General features: G+C 37.7%; 1 protein-coding gene across 1 annotated transcript; it reads left to right on the top strand.

Annotated features, from left to right (window-relative positions):
* The first annotated feature begins 4,891 nt into the window (after positions 1 to 4,891).
* LOC147079524 (uncharacterized) lies at positions 4,892 to 19,117 on the top strand. Its single transcript, XM_085941750.1, has 7 exons — positions 4,892 to 5,145; positions 9,048 to 9,148; positions 10,375 to 10,600; positions 11,275 to 11,418; positions 13,158 to 13,531; positions 14,499 to 14,559; positions 17,652 to 19,117. Exons 1-7 carry the CDS (start codon positions 5,092 to 5,094, stop codon positions 17,883 to 17,885), a joined length of 1,194 nt encoding a protein of 397 aa, XP_085797876.1. The 5' UTR covers positions 4,892 to 5,091; the 3' UTR covers positions 17,886 to 19,117.
* The last annotated feature ends 544 nt before the right edge of the window (positions 19,118 to 19,661 follow it).

Here is a 19,661-nt window from a genome sequence, read left to right as displayed (position 1 = left end):
CTGTAGATTGTATTTAGCGGCCTTCCAGGACGCCGGAATCCGGTAGGCTTGAAGAACAGGCAAGCCAGGTTGAAGTTCTCTTCTGGCATCCGCAGCACGTGGCCGAGCCAGGTCCAACGTCGCCTCTTCACTTTCAGCGTGATGAGAGGCTGCTTGGGGCGTTCTCTTATCTCCTCGTTGCTCCTAAAGTCATACCACTGCACACCCAGTATTCGTCGCAAACATCTGTTTTCGAAGCTCAGTATACGGTTGCTCTGAGCCTTCGTAAGGTGCCATAATTCGCTACCGTAAAGCAGCACCGTCAGAATGCAAGCGTCGAATAGGCGGCATTTGGTTTTGACCGAGTATAATCGTGAGTCCCAGACATTCCGCATTGAGTTGAATGTTGCTCCAGCCATTCCCATTCGAATAGCGAGCTCTTTCTGCAAAATGCCATCTCCCGTGATGTGTACCCCCAGGTACTTGAAGCTGTCGACGCTCTCGATGTTTTGTCCGTCGCTAATCAGAGGGAAATCTGGATCAGGACAGGTGCTATTACACAGGACCTTGGTTTTCTTCGCGTTAATTTTCAAACCAACGCGAGAGGAGTTGTAATGCAACCTGTCGATTGTCTCTTGAATGCCCTCGATTGAGTTGTCGAATAGGACAGCGTCATCGGCATATTCCAGGTCGCATAGCTTCACCGTGGGGGTAACAAGTATGCCTCGGTCGGGTGGTATTGACTTCCGTAGTATGAAGTCAAAGAGAATGATGAAGAGAAACGGTGCAAGGACACAACCCTGTCTGACTCCGGTCGTGACCCCGAACCATTCCGTGACAGTGTCTCCAATTCTGACACAGCATTCGCTATTCTCGTGCAGGCTTTTGATTATGGCAATGATCTTGGGAGGGATCCCGTATGCTCCTAGTATCGTCCAGAGGGAGGGGCGGTGCGGACTGTCGAAGGCCTTCTCATAATCCACAAAGCAGCAGGCCATCGGACTGTTCAGCTCATGGCTCTGCTGGAGAAGACATCGAAGGTAGTGGATTTGGTCTGCACACGCTCGACCAGGTAGAAACCCGGCTTGGTTTTTCCCGAGGACGTGCATTATTGGGTCCCTTATTCTCATCAAGATGATATTTGCCAAAATCTTTCCCGGAACACTGAGTAGCGTAATGCCTCGGTAATTGTCGCAGCTTAGAGGGTCACCTTTTTTATGAAGTGTGATGATTTCACCGTTTACCCAGTCCCTTGGACAGCGCTCTTCTTCCCACACCTTTGTCATTGCATCATGATTGCGCTTAGGCTGTACTTGAGGAATTCAGGGTGAATCCCGTCTCCCCCCGGTGCCTTTCCGTTCTTGAGCCTTTTCACAGCCGATTTTATCTCAGTGTGCGTGGGCGGGCAATCAGAAATGTCGGTCGCTCGGGGAATGTCCAAAAGTAAAGCTTCCGCAGACATGTCAAAGGGATCCAAAGGGGGTGGGCGGTTCAGCACTCCGCAGAAATGATTCTTCCAAATCTTCTTGACACATTCTGCGTCAGACTCTATTGCTCCACTGGGACCACGAATGGCTCCGGGAGTCGGTGGTCGCCTGCCGCAGACTTCACGGGTGATTCGGAAGAGTTTCCTGGTGTCATTTCTGCTTGCTGCCTCCTCTGTCGCTTCAATTTGCCGGTTCATAAAATTGCGCTTGTCCAACCGCACGGATCGTTTGACCACCCTGTGTAGGGTCTGGTAGTCAGTCCGGCGGTTCTCGGCTCGATCGGGGTCTGTCTCCTCGTCTCTCAGGGCTTTCAGCCTGGCTCGTTTTCCAATTTCAATCCACGTTTCGTCAGACATCCACTTTGGCTGCTCAGTGTCAATGTCAGTGTCAATGAATTATGAATTAACTTTTCTTATTCGGATTTAGATATCTTTCTTTTCTTCTTTCGACCATGTCCGATCCTAATAGGATCATATGGGCCTCCACAGCTATGACGTATGTAATATTAAACCAATAGATAGGTAGTTGAAATATATAAGTACTTAGTTACCTACACACCAACATGGTAATATTAGTTTTAATCATTCTATATAATTATTCACATCATGGCATATTTGTAATAATTGTAAATGACACCATATCTGACATATCAACGGCTGTGTTAAGTGTTACCGTATCGGGAAAAACATGGGTCAAAAAATAACATATATTATTCACTAATTGCGGAGACATTTAATCATTTTAATTAAATATTAATTGTGTATTTATAGTTATTGAATTTATTTTGTATATTTTTCATATTTTTGTCATCGCTTAACAATTACAAAATAATTTACCTAAATTATGAAAAAGAGAATTTTTATATATGGTATTATTTTCAATAGAAAAACAGAACGAAGCTATTGCAGATCTGGTGGACCATAGACAGCTCTAAAAACTATTTTTCAATATTATAAATCCAATGAAAGAAGTTTTACCTACCAATAAAACTCTTATTATTCATATTGACTTTGAAGTCCTTGAGATAGGGTTTGCTCTTTCTTCTTTGGGTGAGGTTATATTCTACTAATTTATTTTCCTTTTTCTTGTCGTTGGTCATTCCTCCGTTTTCATTTACTGGTCATACCCGCGCGTCTGTTTTTTATGTATAAAGTTTGGCATCACTTTGTCTTCATTATGATATGACTCAAGGAACCAGGTAGAAGTTACCTGGACTTCAAAGTCAACATGAATAATAAGAGTTTTATTAATAGGTAAAACTCCTTTCATTATTCGAATTTGACTTTGAAGTCCTTGAGATATCTGTTTGTTATCAGCTGGTGTTGGGTATGCCAAATTCCTGTATGTGACAATGATTCATTGACAAGGTATAGACCATCGTGACTTTCCATGTATATGGTTGAATAGAGAAGTTAATGGGTTCTTTTCCCCTTCTGATGGTGGTGTATCCATCGTTCTCTGGTAGTTGTCGTGAAATGTCCATGTTAATTTTCGAGCGCTCCGGTTCGTAATCTTTTCCATTTCGAGCGCTGGTCAAACCCAAGGAGAGGGGAAGGTGGGTATATTTCGGAATTATTTATATCTTCAAGAGTATCACCAAAACCAACCACCAGGACAGTTATAGGGAATTGGATATGGTCAGTACTGTTGGAAGCAGGGGTACAAGAACCACCAGGCAGTGTCCGCTCAGTGGTGGCTTCCTTAAACTGTAAATATACCCAATAGATGATATCTTAAAGAGAGGTAACTGGCGTAGTGAAACAGTGCGCCACTGTCTGTAACGTCTCGTGACACATACGTTGCAATGACATGTGCTGTTTCGCTTGCGAATAAATCCACCTCGGGAACACCCCATTTTTGAAACAGGGGGGTGGTTGCGGTGTTGATGAGGTCCCATTCGGGAATGAGTTGTCTGCGGGAGAGATGATTTGCCACGCAGTTCTAATTTCTGCGGAAGTATTGTGCAGTAAACGTGAAGTTGGCTCGACTGGTAAATACTAGTATCTGTCGGCATAGGTTTGGGAGGGTGACAGATTTTGTACCGCCCTCGTTGTTGATGTATGCCACCACTGTTTTGTTGTCTGTCTGCAGAAGCAAATCTTATCCTATGATTGATTGTATCTGAGATTGAATTGTAAACATCTCCTTCCTGTTGGAATGCCATGCCATGCTAACTGGCCTTGTTTCCACGTACCTGATAAGTGGTGTTCATTCAGTTGTGCTCCCTAGCCTGTGTCAGCCGCGTCTGTCGTCAGGAAGTGATTGATGTGTGTCAACTCTGAGGAGCCTATCACCTGGAGCCACCACATGATGTCCTGTTAGGCCTGTGGTGGGATTGTCGTCTATTGGCGAGAATGGGACCTCGAAAATTTTGATGACTGGAGCTTTGCAGCCGTCGGCAATGCAACCTTCCTCGTGGAGGTAGGATGCGAAGTTAAGTTGCCCCAGAAGGGATTGAACATGTGCCTACCTGAGGGACCAACTGCTTTTTTGTACCTGCATTGTGTCAAATCTGAGGATCCTATCGCCTAGGGTCACCACATTATATCCCGTTGAGCCTGTGGTGGGATCGTCATCAATTAGCGAGAATGGGACCTCGGCCATATTGATGACTGGAGCGTTGTAGCCGTCGGCAATACAACCTTCCTCGTGGAGGTAGGATGTGAAGTTGAGTCGCCCCAGAAGGGATTGGATATGTGCCTGTCTGAGGGACCAACTGCCTCTTTGTACCTGCGTTATGTCAACTCTGAGGATCCTATCGCCTACAGCCACCACATGATGTCCCGTTGGGCCTGTGGTGGGATCATCATCAATTGGCGAGGATGGGACCTCGGCCATATTGATAACTGGAGCGTTGTAGCCGTCGGAAATGCAACCTTCCTCGTGGAGGTAGGATGTGAAGTTGAGTCGCCCCAGAAGGGATTGGATATGTGCCTGTCTGAGGGACCAACTGCCTTGTTGTACCTGCGTTATGTCAACTCTGAGGATCCTATCGCCTACAGCCACCGCATGATGTCCCGTTGGGCCTGTGGTGGGATTGTCATCAATTGGCGAGGATGGGACCTCGGCCATATTGATAACTGGAGCGTTGTAGCCGTCGGAAATGCAACCTTCATCGTGGAGGTAGGATGGTAGGAGGTGATGCCAAACTTTATACAAAAACTGACGCGCGGGTATGACCAGTAAATGAAAACGGAGGAATGACCAGCGACAAGAAAAAGGAAAATAAATTAGTAGAATTATAACTTCACGCGAAGAAGAAAGAGCAAACCCTATCTCAAGGACGTCAAAGTCAAATTCGAATAATGGCATATACGTCATTCAATTATAAAATGTTTTTGTTACTATTTTATTTTTATTAGTAATCTGTGTTGCCATCATTATTTGTATTTTGGCGCCATGGCGGATAACATTTTTTAAAACATGGCAATGAACGAGAGTTGTATTTGGCAGTTGGTGTTTGTTTGTTTTACGGTTCCGTTTGAATAGGAAAAATGTTAAAATGTCCGTAAATAAATGAATGTTTCTTTATAAGAATTACGCCACTGCATTTTCGTGATATAAACAATACTAAATTCGGACTTCATACGGGAAATAGTTCGATTTATTAACCTCTACTGACAATATGGAAGCAAAGAAAAAATCATGGATATTTCCTCAATGGGAAATTGCCGAAAAAGTTAGATATTTTTGTATTTAAACTATGAAATTGTATTTGTGATGTATCCAAAGCTCTTACTGTTCATACGATTGTCCAATCGTAAACCTTTGAATTCTTTGTGATTGTGATCATCGGGCTCTTCGCGCAGCTACCCAAAATGGTTCAATTTTGATTTAATTAAAAACATTCGACTAAAGCACTTGCATCACAAAAAATGGAAGAAATCGAAGTGTCTCAGCGATTATATTTTATTTTCTAATCTGCGTAGGAGTGTGCATCGCTCCATCGGTGCTGCGTATAAGTCATACATTGATGGTATCGGGGGGAAGTTAGCGTCAGATCCTAAATCATTTTGGAATTACGTTAGAAGTACGCGCGACATATCTGCTCAATTATCATCTATGTCTCTGGAAGGGAATGTTTTGAGTGGCTCCCAGTCCATTGCTAACGGTTTCGCTCAATATTTTATGTCTGTATATTCTAAAGCTCCTTCGATATTGCCCACACCTCACCCGGATAGTATTTCATCTTCCTGGCCGGTACTAGATATCGGTCTTCTGGATGAGACTGACATGGTGTATGCTTTCTCTCGACTATATCCAAAATCCTCAGTAGGTCCTGATGGTATCCCCCCTTGGATTTTAAAGGGCTGTCATAAGCTGTTAACTGACCCCCTACTATATTTATTTAATCTCAGCCTAAGTACTTCTGTCTTCCCAGATTGTTGGAGCCTAACCCGTATTCGTCCGGTGCACAAAAAAGGCTCGCGCTCTGAAATAATAAATTTTCTCCCGGTGGCTGTTCTATCTGCACCAGCTAAGTTATTTGAGTCTATTTTGCATAGGTATATTTATAAACATGTAGACGGTCAACTGACTGACGCTCAGCATGGATTTCGATCAGCTCGGTCAACAGTTACAAACCTTATGACGTATACTGAGTACATATCTCATTCGCTGAACGTAAATTGTCAAGTGGACGCAATTTATACAGATATGTCAAAGGCTTTTGATCGGGTAGATCATGATATTCTCATTAACAAATTAAGTGCAGTAGGTGGATCTATAAATTTTATCAACTTTTTCAAATCTTACTTTTCGCATCGCTGTCAATATGTGGAGTATGCAAGGTGTAGATCCGACGTCTTTCAAACTTATTCAGGTGTTCCCCAAGGATCAAATCTTGGTCCAATTATGTTTCTTATATTCATCAATGACATTGTCAATGTTATAAATGGAATCCAGTTTTTACTCTTTGCAGACGATTTAAAATTATATGCGTCAATTCACAGTGAATTAGATTGTCACATATTACAAAATAATCTCAACTCAATTGAAATTTGGGCGAAAAAAAATAAACTCGAATTTAATACTGATAAATGTGTGTATTAGCTTTTCGAAATCAAGATCTCCAATTATTTTCAACTACAATATGTCAAATAGATTACTGAACCGTCAATCAGAAATTAAAGACCTTGGCATATTGTTTGACTCACGTTTATCATTTCGCTCGCACATCACTTCTACGGCATTGCGTGCGAGCAAGCTTCTAGGATTCGTCATGAGACAAGCCAAGTCATTCAAGAATCCAACTGTTTTACGTACACTCTACGTGTCGTTAGTACGGAGTATTCTTGAGTATGGCTCCATCATCTGGAGTCCTTATGAAGTTTCCTATAAGCTTGTTTTAGAGCGTGTTCAGAAAAAATTTCTTCGTCATCTCTATTTTAAAGTTTATAATTATTTTCCTTTTGACACCTTCTCAAACGAGTATTTTCCGACTAACTTTCTTCAAGGCATGCTCGCCTTTCATTCTCTTGAAGCTCGTAGGTCACTTCTGCTCTTAAAGCATTTTTCCCTGCTCTCACGTGGTATCATTTTCAATCCCGATATTCTAGAAAATTTAAATTTTTACACACCCGTCAATTACATGCGTGGTCGCAGCCATGACCTATTTTGGGTGAAAGCTGTTTCCTCATGTCAGGCTCACCAGGCACCAATGGCGAGGGCTGTGCGGTTGGTCAATGCACTCCCTAGAGATGTAGATATTTTTGGCGATCCATTATATATTCTGTTTTTTAAATTCTATTTTATTGTTTAATTTGTACTTTTTGAATCATTGTTGTTTTCTTAAATTTTATTTCTTTTGTATAAAACTATTTTTGCTTTCTTTTTTTCCTCCACTTTGTTTTTTCTGATTTTCCTAACTGATTACTTGTAATTTTTATTCTAAATGTCATGTTGTGAACGTCCTGAATTAATAATTTGTTATGTACTCAACGTGTCTTTTTCAAATAAATAAATAAATAATAATACCCCGTTTACACGCCCATGGGTTACTGCTGATAGTACTTATTATCGCGGGCATAACAAAAAATCCACGTGTAAACACGTATTATCGTGCAAGTTGCAAGGTTGCATGCATGGATCAAAAAAGTTCAGAAGCTTCTGAATGTTCGCGCAATGATTGGTACTTGCATGGCAGTGCGTATGCGCAGTAGGACTAATAGTGGCGAACATGCCGGAAGAAATACGAACTACACCGCACAGAATATTTTGATGTTTACCGATTATCTATGAACCTGTCCGAATCTGTCAAATAGCATCATACAATAACAACAACTCATCTCGCTTATGCTTGAAGAATCAGATTGGAGAGACAATCAGTACTTTTACGCGTAAACAGTTATATCACGATAGTTGAATTTACACATTGGTGCCAGTAAATCCATGCACCAATAGTGTGTATTTTAAAATGTAAAAATGGTGAATGTCTCGCTAATCTTATTCTTCAAGCGTAAGCGAGACTCATTGTTGTCATTGTATGATGCTATTTGACAGGTTCAGCAGACAGATCGGACAGGTTTGTGGATACTTGGTAAACGTCAAAATATACTGTGCGTATTTCTTTAGGCAAGTTTGCCAATATCGTCCTACTGCGCATGCGCACTGCCATGCAAGTCCCACTAAAAAAAAGCCGAATCATCGCCTCGTGGTATTTTAAGCAAAGTACGCAAAGCCGATATATGAGCCGTTGAAAGCTGAAGTGGTGTAAGTAAAAAAAGGGCGATTTCCAGAAATTGGGATGTTAGTAGAATCTCTGTAAAGCTTGGTGTAATAGAAAAACTTTGATGCCCTTTGCACAATCTACTCATTAAAAGCATCTTTAACTAATTGTCGCTATTTTTACCTGAATACATTGGAAAATGTATCATTTATTTACTGTCAAAATGAATTACACCACTTCTGCTTTCAACGTTTTTTCTAAAATATTTTATTTCAATGACTTACACCATTTTGTATGTATCTAAACCTACCTTCAACATTAGCACCTATCATCAGAGAATGAGCATTGAATAAATATGACTAAAATGTTTTCATAAATTTATTAAGAAAAAAAACTGAATAAACATAATTATTAAAACATTTGATAAAGAAATGAAGTATTTAGGCTTAAAGTTAATCACTCGTCAACTTCTGCGGCGTATTCAAGGGGACCGAGGTCTTCGATTGAACTTCCTGTCTTCAGGGATGTAAAAAATGAATGGTGAAATACTATGCATCTGACAGCGATATCACCAACAAGTGACATACACCACTACTCCGTAAAACGTTGTAGCTGTTCAGTTGGCCACTTTTAGACTGTTACTGTGATCTATGGAGAAATAATTGAACTACACTTGATGTGTATGTATTTGTACAACACAGAATGATGCTCAATCTTTCGATTTATGGTGTAAACTCAAAATGTGCAAAAAGTGACTTACACCACTTTAGTTTTCAACGGTTCGTATCGAATCTGTGGTATTCTAAGGGTTTAATATAAGATTATATTTTCAGGATGTAAATCAACAAAATATTTATCATTTATTTGCTTCAAGATTATCAACATAACGCCTGTGTTTCTGTTGTATGTTTCAGAAAGTTCTGCTTGAATCCATGAAGGCGCGATTAGGGATTATAGAAAATTTGTCAAGCGGACATGTTCTGAAAGAACGTGCGTGGAAAATTATCCATGCAAGGTAATGCTGTTTTGCACTATAATATATTATAGTATTTTTCCGCAGCTACATGTGGAATGTCTGAATTGCCAAATTGAAATCGAATTTAATTACCCACCATCCAATATTATGAATTTATGTTTGGAAGACTTGTTTAGGCAACATCTGCACATATAATCGTGTGTGTAATTAATTAATTGCGTGAATCTGAAAATATAGTAGATTGCATTAGCAAAGGGCAGAGGTAGGCTGTTAAGATGCGATATAAATAGTGCACACTAAACTTTGTCAGTCAAACATATTTTTGTTTTCATTGAACTAAGACTACAATGTGTAGATAGTGTTTGTTAATTTTTACAATTCAATTAAACCTTGCCTAATCCAAGCCATACAGTGACGCCCCTAGACAAAATGCTGCCCCTGGGCAGCGTCAAAATGCCACTCCATTTATTATACAGTATTTTTTATCATCTGTGTGCGTGTCATTTCTGGTCACCAAGGACGTCGAAGGGCAACAGAAGTAAACTAGACATCCCAAACCCGACAAAAAATACATGCCTGTTTAACCTTTTATGTTAATTAATACATTTTGTTACAAAAAAAATATTCATTTATCCATAAAATATCTAAAATTAACCCATTAAATCATATATAATTTGAGATACTTTGTAGATGAAAGAATATTTTTTATCTATTATGGTGTGCTTTAGGCAGGGTTTGATTGGATTTTCAAAACCATCTGCAAATTGTATTCTTAGTTCAATGAAAACAAATAAGTATGACTGTCAATGTTTATTATGCATAATTTATATCAGATCTCAGCAGTTTACCTTTCGCCACTGGTGGAATGTCTTAGTAGAAGTGTGAAGTTACCTTCAAGTAAACCTGCAATGCCGTCACTTGTAGCTAACTTAATCAGTAGACCAGAGGTCCTTTTCTTTGCTTCGACTTCATTAATTTTGGCTACATCTCTATAGTAGAAGACTTATTTCAACACACTCACAAAGTCTTTCATCTTGTCTTCTTGATATATTTGTATACGTGGACGACTCGAGGTTCTACTATATTGAAGTCCGTCAGCACGATTTTATGTCGTTTGGATTGGGTCATAAAATAATAAAAAAGTCCGGCTTCAGAAACTTGGTCCAGGGCAACTGGCCTTCATATTTCTATTATATGAATCTATTCTATGGTTGCTACATTATTGTCTCGATTGTCTAATGCTGAACCTTGAATCCATTTCATAGATTCAACACGATCAATTTGACGAAGCGCACCTTGGGGGATTTGAAAGCCCAATGGTCGCTTTTGAAAAAGGGAACCACAAAGAAATACATAAATTACAGTGGATTCAAACGCCCGAGCGGTGCCCGCAATCCCGATCAGCTGATCCTCAAGTTGGAGCAAGTGGACATCACGGACGCTGATGATGACAAGATGCCTCCCAATGAAAGTAACACCGCCAATGAAACTGTGAGTTATTTTCGTGATAATCATGATTAGTAACTAATAATGTCATGGGTCCCATGTACGGTCCCGGCAAAAATTCACATGTTGTTTTTCTTTGTATGTTTAGACCCAGAGTATGGACCTAATACGTTCAGCAATTGGCTAACAACCTCTATTCTCTGGCGACCCATTTGATCTTAAGATCGAATATGGTAAAAAAAAAAAAAGGCCATCAAAGCAGTATCAATATTTTTTCATTCGGTATGATAGTCGTATTTCTCTATATGTCGTTTTTCAATGTGTGTTTGGGCCCAGAGTGTGGACTTTATAGGTTGAGCAAGTGGCTAGCATCTATATCTTGTAAAAATAAAAATCTAAAAATTTTATTTTCCACTTTGTGGAGGCCCATACGATCCTCTTAGGATTGATGTATGTATGTATTTTATCTATTCACTATAATGTTTTTAGCCTACCTACTTTTAAAAGTTACTCTTCACCTCAGTAATGCATGGAAAGGTAGAAGTCAACAGAAACGCACGTAGAAGGAGGTTCTCTTGGTAACGCAGCCTTCATAGTTGCTCCATTATATGCGTTATTGAATTTTGATTTCTTCATGGCTACCAGAACGTTTTTTTGTAGTACAAAAATATTCCTCTTGCCATTGTCAATATTCTTTGAATGTCTCTCATTATTTTAAGATGGACAACCAAAATTCAATGAAAGATGCCACTAATGTTGGGGAAATAGTTGATCTCGATACAGCACTCGACCCTGAGGCAGAAGAGCGACTCCAGGCCCGCCTGGCCCGTGTCCGCAACAATAACACACAGAGGATCAACAAGGTTAGTAAAGCGTACACTCCCGCTTCTTAAGTGGATTGGATACCGCATGGGATCTGCGAGAATCTCTTGTCATTCACTGAGGTTCTCACTTTTTGCCGACTCCTCCTGGTCCTGCAAATGGTAGCCACCGGCCTTTTATGCTTAGTACATCTGCCCGTAAATACGTCATAAAGTTGCTTGTAAATTTTATCTCAACTACACCCAATATGTCAATCGACTCATAGGTTATGAACACATGCCATCGCATGCACGGGATCCAATTATAGAATATACCTTTGCCTTATTTATTTCATTTTAGTCTTTGATGGGCATTAATTGGCCCAAACGGATTTGGGATTTGTGGCGTGTTTTTGATGATACTGAACGATGATGAGTGATGAGTGTTGTGAAGAGCGAAGTGTGAAGACTGGTTTAATTACGGATTGACAAGTACAGTTTACATAGGTACAGTGGTGACAGTTATACACAATATAGTAATCTAATAAATAAAAATCAATATTTTTTTGTATGTTGGTTTGTTTGTTTGTTCGTATTTTATGCGCTGCCATACCGTTCATCCGATTGCGATAAAACTTTGTGAACTTATTGCTTGCACTTACGCGAAGAGTATAGGCTATATCTTATATATAAAAATGAATGTCTGACTGTCTGTCTGTCTGTCCCATATGCGTTCCTATACCATTCATCCGATTGCGATGAAATTTTGGTAAGTGGTTTTATGCACACCCGCAAAGGTTTCTGAATTAGAAAAATCATCATCTTCTTCTTCTTCTTCATTCTATTTTCTTTTATTCGTATGGTTCCTATACCATTCATCCGATTGCGACGAAACTTTTGTTAGTTATTGTACGCACACCCGCAAAGGTTTCTAAATTAGAAAAACCATCTTCTTCTTCTTCATTATATCTTCTTTTATTCGTATGGTCCCTATACTATTCATCCGATTGCGATGAAACTTTCCTCAGTTATTGTACGCACACCCGCAAAGGTTTCTAAATTAGAAAAACCATCTTCTTCTTCTTCTTCATTATATCTTCTTTTATTCATATGGTTCCTATACCATTCATCCGATTGCGATGAAACTTTCGTCAGTTGTTGTGGTAACACCCGTAAAGGTTTCTGAATTAGTACAACCATCTTCTTCTTCATTATATCTTCTTTTATTCGTATGGTTCCTATACCATTCATCCGATTGCGATCAAACCTTCGTCAGTGGTTGTGCCAACACCCGCAAAGGTTTCTGAATTAGTACAACCATCTTCTTCTATTCTATCTTCTTCTATTCATATGCCTTCCTATACCATTCATCCGATTGCAATGAAACTTTCGTCAGTGGTTGTGCCAAAATCCGCGAAGGATTCTGAATTAGTACAACCATCTTCTTCTTCTTCATTATATCTTCTTTTATTCGTATGCGTTCCTATTCCATTCATGCGATTGCAATAAAACTTTCGTCAGTAATTGTGCCAATACCCGCAAAGGTTTCTGAATTAATACAACCATCTTCTTCTTCTTCTTATTCTTCTATTCTATCTTCTTCTATTCGTATGCGTTCCTATACCATTCATCTGATTGCATAAGTATAATTATAAGTATAAGTATACATAAGAATAATTGAATAATATTTTGAGATCGATACTTATGTCGCGGATCTATACTGACGATCTATGATTGGTTCCCGCAGGACTCATCGGTTGCCACACAGATAATAGATCTATGTTTTTTGTCTTGAATTTCAGAGTGTTGCAAACAATAAGATGAATAAGAAATCGTTCGAGTTGAGTTTGTACAGGAAAAAGCTAAAAATGAACCAAGATATTCACATGGAGACTTTGAAGAGTGTCATCCTCGAACGTAAGTTGAAATTAAAATACATCGCCGAGGACAGACAGAGGCAGCTGGAGGAAATGAAAGAGGAGAAGATGCTGAAGTTGGCTATGACGAAGGATTTGAAGAGTGTCATCCTCGAACGTCAGTTGAACTTAAAATACATCGCCGAGGACAGACAGAGGCAGCTGGAGGAAATGAAAGAGGAGAAGATGCTGAAATTGGCTATGACGAAGGAAGAGTGGAAGTGGAAGAAGGAATTGTACAAATTGCAGAGGGAAAATATGTGAGTATATTAGATATTGTTATGTGTGATTATAATATGATAGATCAGGGGTTCACAAAGTGTGTCCCGCATGACTCTTTGATGTGTCCCGCGGGATTTAATTTAAATCCGTATTATTTTTTATTCTTCATACCGAATATTAAAAATTACATTTCAAATTAAATATCCTCTGGCAAGAATGAATGGTCAGACACTTGTGCATAAGTACCTACCTATATTTGTGAAAAAACATTTGAACATCTAAATTGAGCATTAATAAATCAAAATTAACAGATAACCATATCGCATCTGTTTTGCGTACTAACGCAACACAATTTGAGCCTAGATTGTAGGATTTAGTTTCAAACAAATAATTGCAAAAATCACATGGTGAAGAAATTGAAATAAGTATAAGTTTACACAACGAAATATTTTTGTATTTATGTTTTTTACAAAATAAAGAGCGACCCGCCAAATATTTTTGATTTCAAAATTGTCCCTTTGACGAAAAAGTTTGTGAACCCCTGTGATAGATTATTGAGTCGCATATTTGAATACGGCATCTAGAAAATAAACATATTTATTCTGATGCCTGTTTATATTGGAAACCCAGCAGGTCTATTTCAACTATATAACACCATTTCCGTTATCCGAAATAATTCCAATATGTTACGGACGTATTCTGTGTGCTAAACAGTTACCTATCTAAATGATGAATCTTTGAGTTGTTGCCCGTGAAGTTTTAACTTGTGGTGCTTCAGGCGATATCGTGTGCTGTTGCTGATATCACAATAAGACAGCTCAATCGGTTGTCTAATTAACATGCCTGGCAGAACTGCCATTAAAAGTGTTAATTCAGACTAAATGCATCATAACATTTTTATCCTCAAATTGATAATTTCCAATTCGGCTTAAACTTTTCTGGCTTCATCGGCTTTGATACTTACTGTACATATTTTGAATTAATTATCTTTTTCCGGGATTTCAGAGTAAATACTCAGCATTCTCGAGAGGATGACGCTGCCGTAAATGTATCTGATGCTGCAGAGGTAAAAATAATTAATCTATATCTTTATGTTAAAATAAGAGATTTAAATATTCAAAGATTGACAATTGAGTAACAATTATCAGTATATAATATTATAAGTATTCCCTTAGACTATAGATACATCTAGACGCCACCCATTGCATTGCTAAATGAAGCTGCGTGCCGTGCGTTTGGTTTGTGGGCGAGTGAACGCATTCGTATTCAAATGTTCGAGACCATTTCGCTAGTGCTCGCCCAAAGTGCTCGCACTAGACACTCAGAATTAAAATATATTTTTCTATTTTTTTTTACGTTATATAGTATTTTTAAGCGGTCAAAATAAAAATATTCATAATTTAAGTTATTTTAAAGAAACACGGTCATTTGATATTAAAATATATAATAATATACAAATAAATTATCACGAACATGTATCAACTTACATATGAAACGTAATACCATCTTCTTGCTTATCAGTACGGCTACCACATTTTAATACAACACACAGAACCATCTTTTCTACTTAATTAACTAAAAATATTTACCACTGACTTTATGTTTAATACAAAAATAGGAATTTTAGCAACACGGTTATCGACGCATAATTAAGCAATACGGTAAGATTTGGCGGCTACACCGAGCAAACCATCTCCCAAATCTGTAAACCTTTTATCTTACTCTGGCGCAGGGGGGGGCAAACTTTTTGGATGGAGGGCCAAATTCAAGAATTCAAAATGAGCGGCGGGCCGCAAGTAAAATACCATTTTTAGATATACACTATTCATTATCACGAAAAATAAACATTACAAAAAAATTAATGAGAAGAATGAAACTGTTGTACATTTTTTAACAATTTTTTAAATCCTGTTAATTTTGTAGTTGATATTCTCAAAACTGCTTGTAAATGGGCATCGGAGATATTTGATCGTAAAGAATTTTTATTGAGGTTCATGATCGAAAATGTTTGTTCACATATATAGGTTGATCCAAAAATAACGAACATTTTTCTTGCATAATTTGTGTAAGTTGGTCGAATTTGTCTGAATTAAGGGCATTGTGAAATTTGGAGATTTCTTCACAACGATGCAATTCTCTTATATCAGTGTCACAGTGCAGATCAATAATCTCAAGTTGTAGTCCTATCGGTACACTATCAATATCTGTTGAAAATGGATCGCGTACTATTGCTAAACTTGTCTCAATTTTTCGGAAGTCACCAAATCTTTGTGAAAAATCGTCATTCAGAGCTTTAATAATTTTACCATATTCTTCAAATTTATATTCTGGTATATTCAGCTACTTCAAAGTTGGAAAGTGGTCCACGTTGTTATTCGATATTTGTCGAAGGAATAACTTGAGTTTTAATTGAAATCCATTCAAACTTTTTACCATATCATGGGCATATATTTTTTTTCCTTGCAACGCGGAGTTAAAAGTATTTAAATGTGTCACGATGTTCAACGTAGAATATAGTGGTTACATAGTGTGAGACGAGACGCAAGGAAGACGTACTGAGATAATACATTTACGAAACAACAAATTCTTCAAATTTTAATCTATTGTCAATATTTTTTAAAAAATATATAAAAAGGTTATTCGTAATCAGAAGTACAATTAATGATGGCGGGCCACAAAAAAATACCCCGCGGGCCACAGTTTGCCCCCCTCTGCTCTAGCGCGTGCCGCAGAGATTATAAGGGTGCCGAATACTTTCTCACTCGCACTTATGCATCGTTTTTGTTCAGGTCTTGAGTATTCCTTTTAACCGGATGGCTGCCAATGACGTCTTAAGACGCGAAATTTTCCGTGAACGGAACGCCGCTCATATATAAATGACGTCTTTGGACGTCCCGCATAACCTTAAACAGGAAATAAATCAATTATTTTAAACATACGTATATGTTGAACACACAACGACATATATTGGGAATGTCGTTACATACTCAGAATTGAAACAGAATTCGTTTTTACCACTTGAAACGTAAATTGATTTTATTTTTTTATGGCCCAATGACAGCATTGTAGTGAAACATTAGTGTATTTAGTAATAGAAGATAAAAATGACAAACACCCGGGCTTTGAGGAAATCACATAAAGGCATTGTAACTTCACCGAGACTCGAAATTGAGACCACCGGTTGAAAGGTCATTGTGTTACGCACTGGACATATGCCGAAATTGCTATCGATTGCGGAGGTGTCCAAGAGATAGAAATCCCATGTAATGTAAATGAAATGAAAAATCTAATGTAGTGATTGGCCAATGTACCATAATACGACAATGATTTGAGTTACCCCATCTCCACCCGCCATGTATATGCAGCCGCGGTTTGTGCATGCCTTCCATGACGCTATAAACGTGTCAGAATGAAAAGATTTTAGTGCCACACTTCCTTTTCAATCTTCAACTGAATCTTGACTTGCTCTGCCGTCATTTATCTTTAATGACGTTGTCCTCTGTACTCGTGTACTGAAATTCTGCCGGAACAGAGGATTTAGGAGTTGAAAGTGATAAATCTAAAGAGGGATCGGAATTATTACTTCCTCCATATGATTGCAGCAAATTTTTCAACTGCCTCAAAGTTGGCCTACCTTTTGATCAGCATCTTGACCACACAGTAATAGTTTTTAATGAATTTTAGAAAATATTTTGATTTACGGTGAATTTCGAATTAAGGTGATTCATCAGTGAAACGGCAAATCATTTTCAACCATAGGCGCGACGAAATTTCGCACTCGCTCCCATTCGGAGAGAGAATGTAGAGCTGGAAACACGTCATTTTGCTTCGTGATGGCGACGGCCGTAATAATTCTTAAATCGTGTAAAGATGACTTAAAACGTTACCCATTTACTTTAAAAAGAAAACATGTCAATGAATATATAATTATTGTTACTGATAAAACAATAAACAGAACATTAAATGGACACATGTTGGATTTATAAGACAAATTATATTTGGTTTGACATGCCTCATTTGCACCCGCGACCCTCAATCCGCGCATCGCCTAGCGACGATCTTTTTAGACCGTGTCTCAACTGAGGTATGGCCTTAACCGTATTCATATTAACGGGTTTTTTTTTACTGTATACTAATTCAAAATTCTTTTTTTCCTAGCCCTCTTCTGGTAAGCCTGACGACTTACCACTTGGAAATAATGCAAAGAGAATCAAATTGGGACCAATACTTATAGATCGGTTCAATATTGCTGGGGAGGAGAGGAAACTATATGTGCAGCAGTTTGAAGACAAGTTGAAACTTATCAAAGACAACCACTCACTTCAAACAGCGAAGGATAAAATTGATGTCATTATGCAAGAGGCCATATCTGGCGTTTACGAATTAAAATAAAAATTGCCATATCTGGCGTTTACGAATTAAAATAAAAATTGCCATCTCGCGTTTACGAATTAAAATAAAAATTGCCATATCTCGCGTTTACGAATTAAAATAAAAATTGCCATATCTCGCGTTTACGAATTAAAATAAAAATTGCCATATCTCGCGTTTACGAATTAAAATAAAAATTGCCATATCTCGCGTTTACGAATTAAAATAAAAATTGCCATATCTCGCGTTTACGAATTAAAATAAAAATTGCCATATCTCGCGTTTACGAATTAAAATAAAAATTGCCATATCTCGCGTTTACGAATTAAAATAAAAATTGCCATATCTCGCGTTTACGAATTAAAATAAAAATTGCCATATCTCGCGTTTACGAATTAAAATAAAAATTGCCATATCTCGCGTTTACGAATTAAAATAAAAATTGCCATATCTCGCGTTTACGAATTAAAATAAAAATTGCCATATCTCGCGTTTACGAATTAAAATAAAAATTGCCATATCTGGCGTTTACGAATTAAAATTAAAATTGCCATATCTCGCGTTTACGAATTAAAATAAAAATTGCCATATCTCGCGTTTACGAATTAAAATAAAAATTGCAATCTTGAATATAAAGTTATTTTATTTTTATGTTTAAATGTTCCTTTTCCCAATTCTTCATATGTTTTTGTTATATTCAAATTTTAACCCATGCAAGAGGCCATATCTGGCGTTTACGAATTAAAATAAAAATTGCCATATCTGGCGTTTACGAATTAACATAAAAATTGCCATATCTCGCGTTTACGAATTAAAATAAAAATTGCCATATCTGGCGTTTACGAATTAAAATAAAAATTGCCATATCTCGCGTTTACGAATTAAAATAAAAATTGCCATATCTCGCGTTTACGAATTAAAATAAAAATTGCCATATCTCGCGTTTACGAATTAAAATAAAAATTGCAATCTTGAATATAAAGTTATTTTATTTTTATGTTTAAATGTTCCTTTTCCCAATTCTTCATATGTTTTTGTTATATTCAAATTTTAACCCATGCAAGAGGCCATATCTGGCGTTTACGAATTAAAATAAAAATTGCCATATCTGGCGTTTACGAATTAACATAAAAATTGCCATATCTCGCGTTTACGAATTAAAATAAAAATTGCCATATCTGGCGTTTACGAATTAAAATAAAAATTGCCATATCTCGCGTTTACGAATTAAAATAAAAATTGCCATATCTCGCGTTTACGAATTAAAATAAAAATTGCAATCTTGAATATAAAGTTATTTTATTTTTATGTTTAAATGTTCCTTTTCCCAATTCTTCATATGTTTTTGTTATATTCAAATTTTAACCCATAGCCGTCCAAGCACGAGGACTTTACGTGCGGCATTTTTTTGTCTTTTGTACCAAGCATGAGAAATTCACACGCCTGAGAATGCTCGTTAATTTTTTGGGACGTCTATAGGCATCTATCAAAAAAATAATGAATTAAATAAGTTTAACACTTAATTGGTTGAATGTCATGTGCAAGAAGTAAAATCACGATGGAAAAAAAAATATTTCGGGGTTTTTACAGAGATGGCGGACGTAATACCATTCATTATTTTTTTGTACCTATACCATTTTTTTAATTAGTTACAAGCCCGTTTCTAGGCGGGTGAATCACGAGACATAAACAAAAAAGGTAATAAACACTCAATGTTAAATTCCAGTGTCGTCACTTCAACTTCGAAATTTAATTGTCGACCCTTTTCAGTGGCAGTCAACCATTTATGAACCTGCA

The sequence above is a fragment of the Rhyacophila brunnea genome, unplaced genomic scaffold (genome assembly GCF_057557595.1).
Source record: "Rhyacophila brunnea isolate RB1 unplaced genomic scaffold, BYU_Rbru_1.0 scaffold_1, whole genome shotgun sequence".
NCBI lineage: Eukaryota > Metazoa > Arthropoda > Insecta > Trichoptera > Rhyacophilidae > Rhyacophila > Rhyacophila brunnea.
This window is presented reverse-complemented; position numbering and strand designations above follow the sequence as displayed.

Excerpts from the sequence above, each read along its gene's own strand:
- LOC147079524 (XM_085941750.1), top strand. The coding sequence starts at position 5,092 with ATGGAAGCAAAGAAAAAATCATGGATATTTCCTCAATGGGAAATTGCC. Across the intron at positions 10,601-11,274 it reads GTAACACCGCCAATGAAACT|ATGGACAACCAAAATTCAAT; the intron begins GTGAGTTATTTT and ends CATTATTTTAAG. Across the intron at positions 11,419-13,157 it reads ACACACAGAGGATCAACAAG|AGTGTTGCAAACAATAAGAT; the intron begins GTTAGTAAAGCG and ends CTTGAATTTCAG.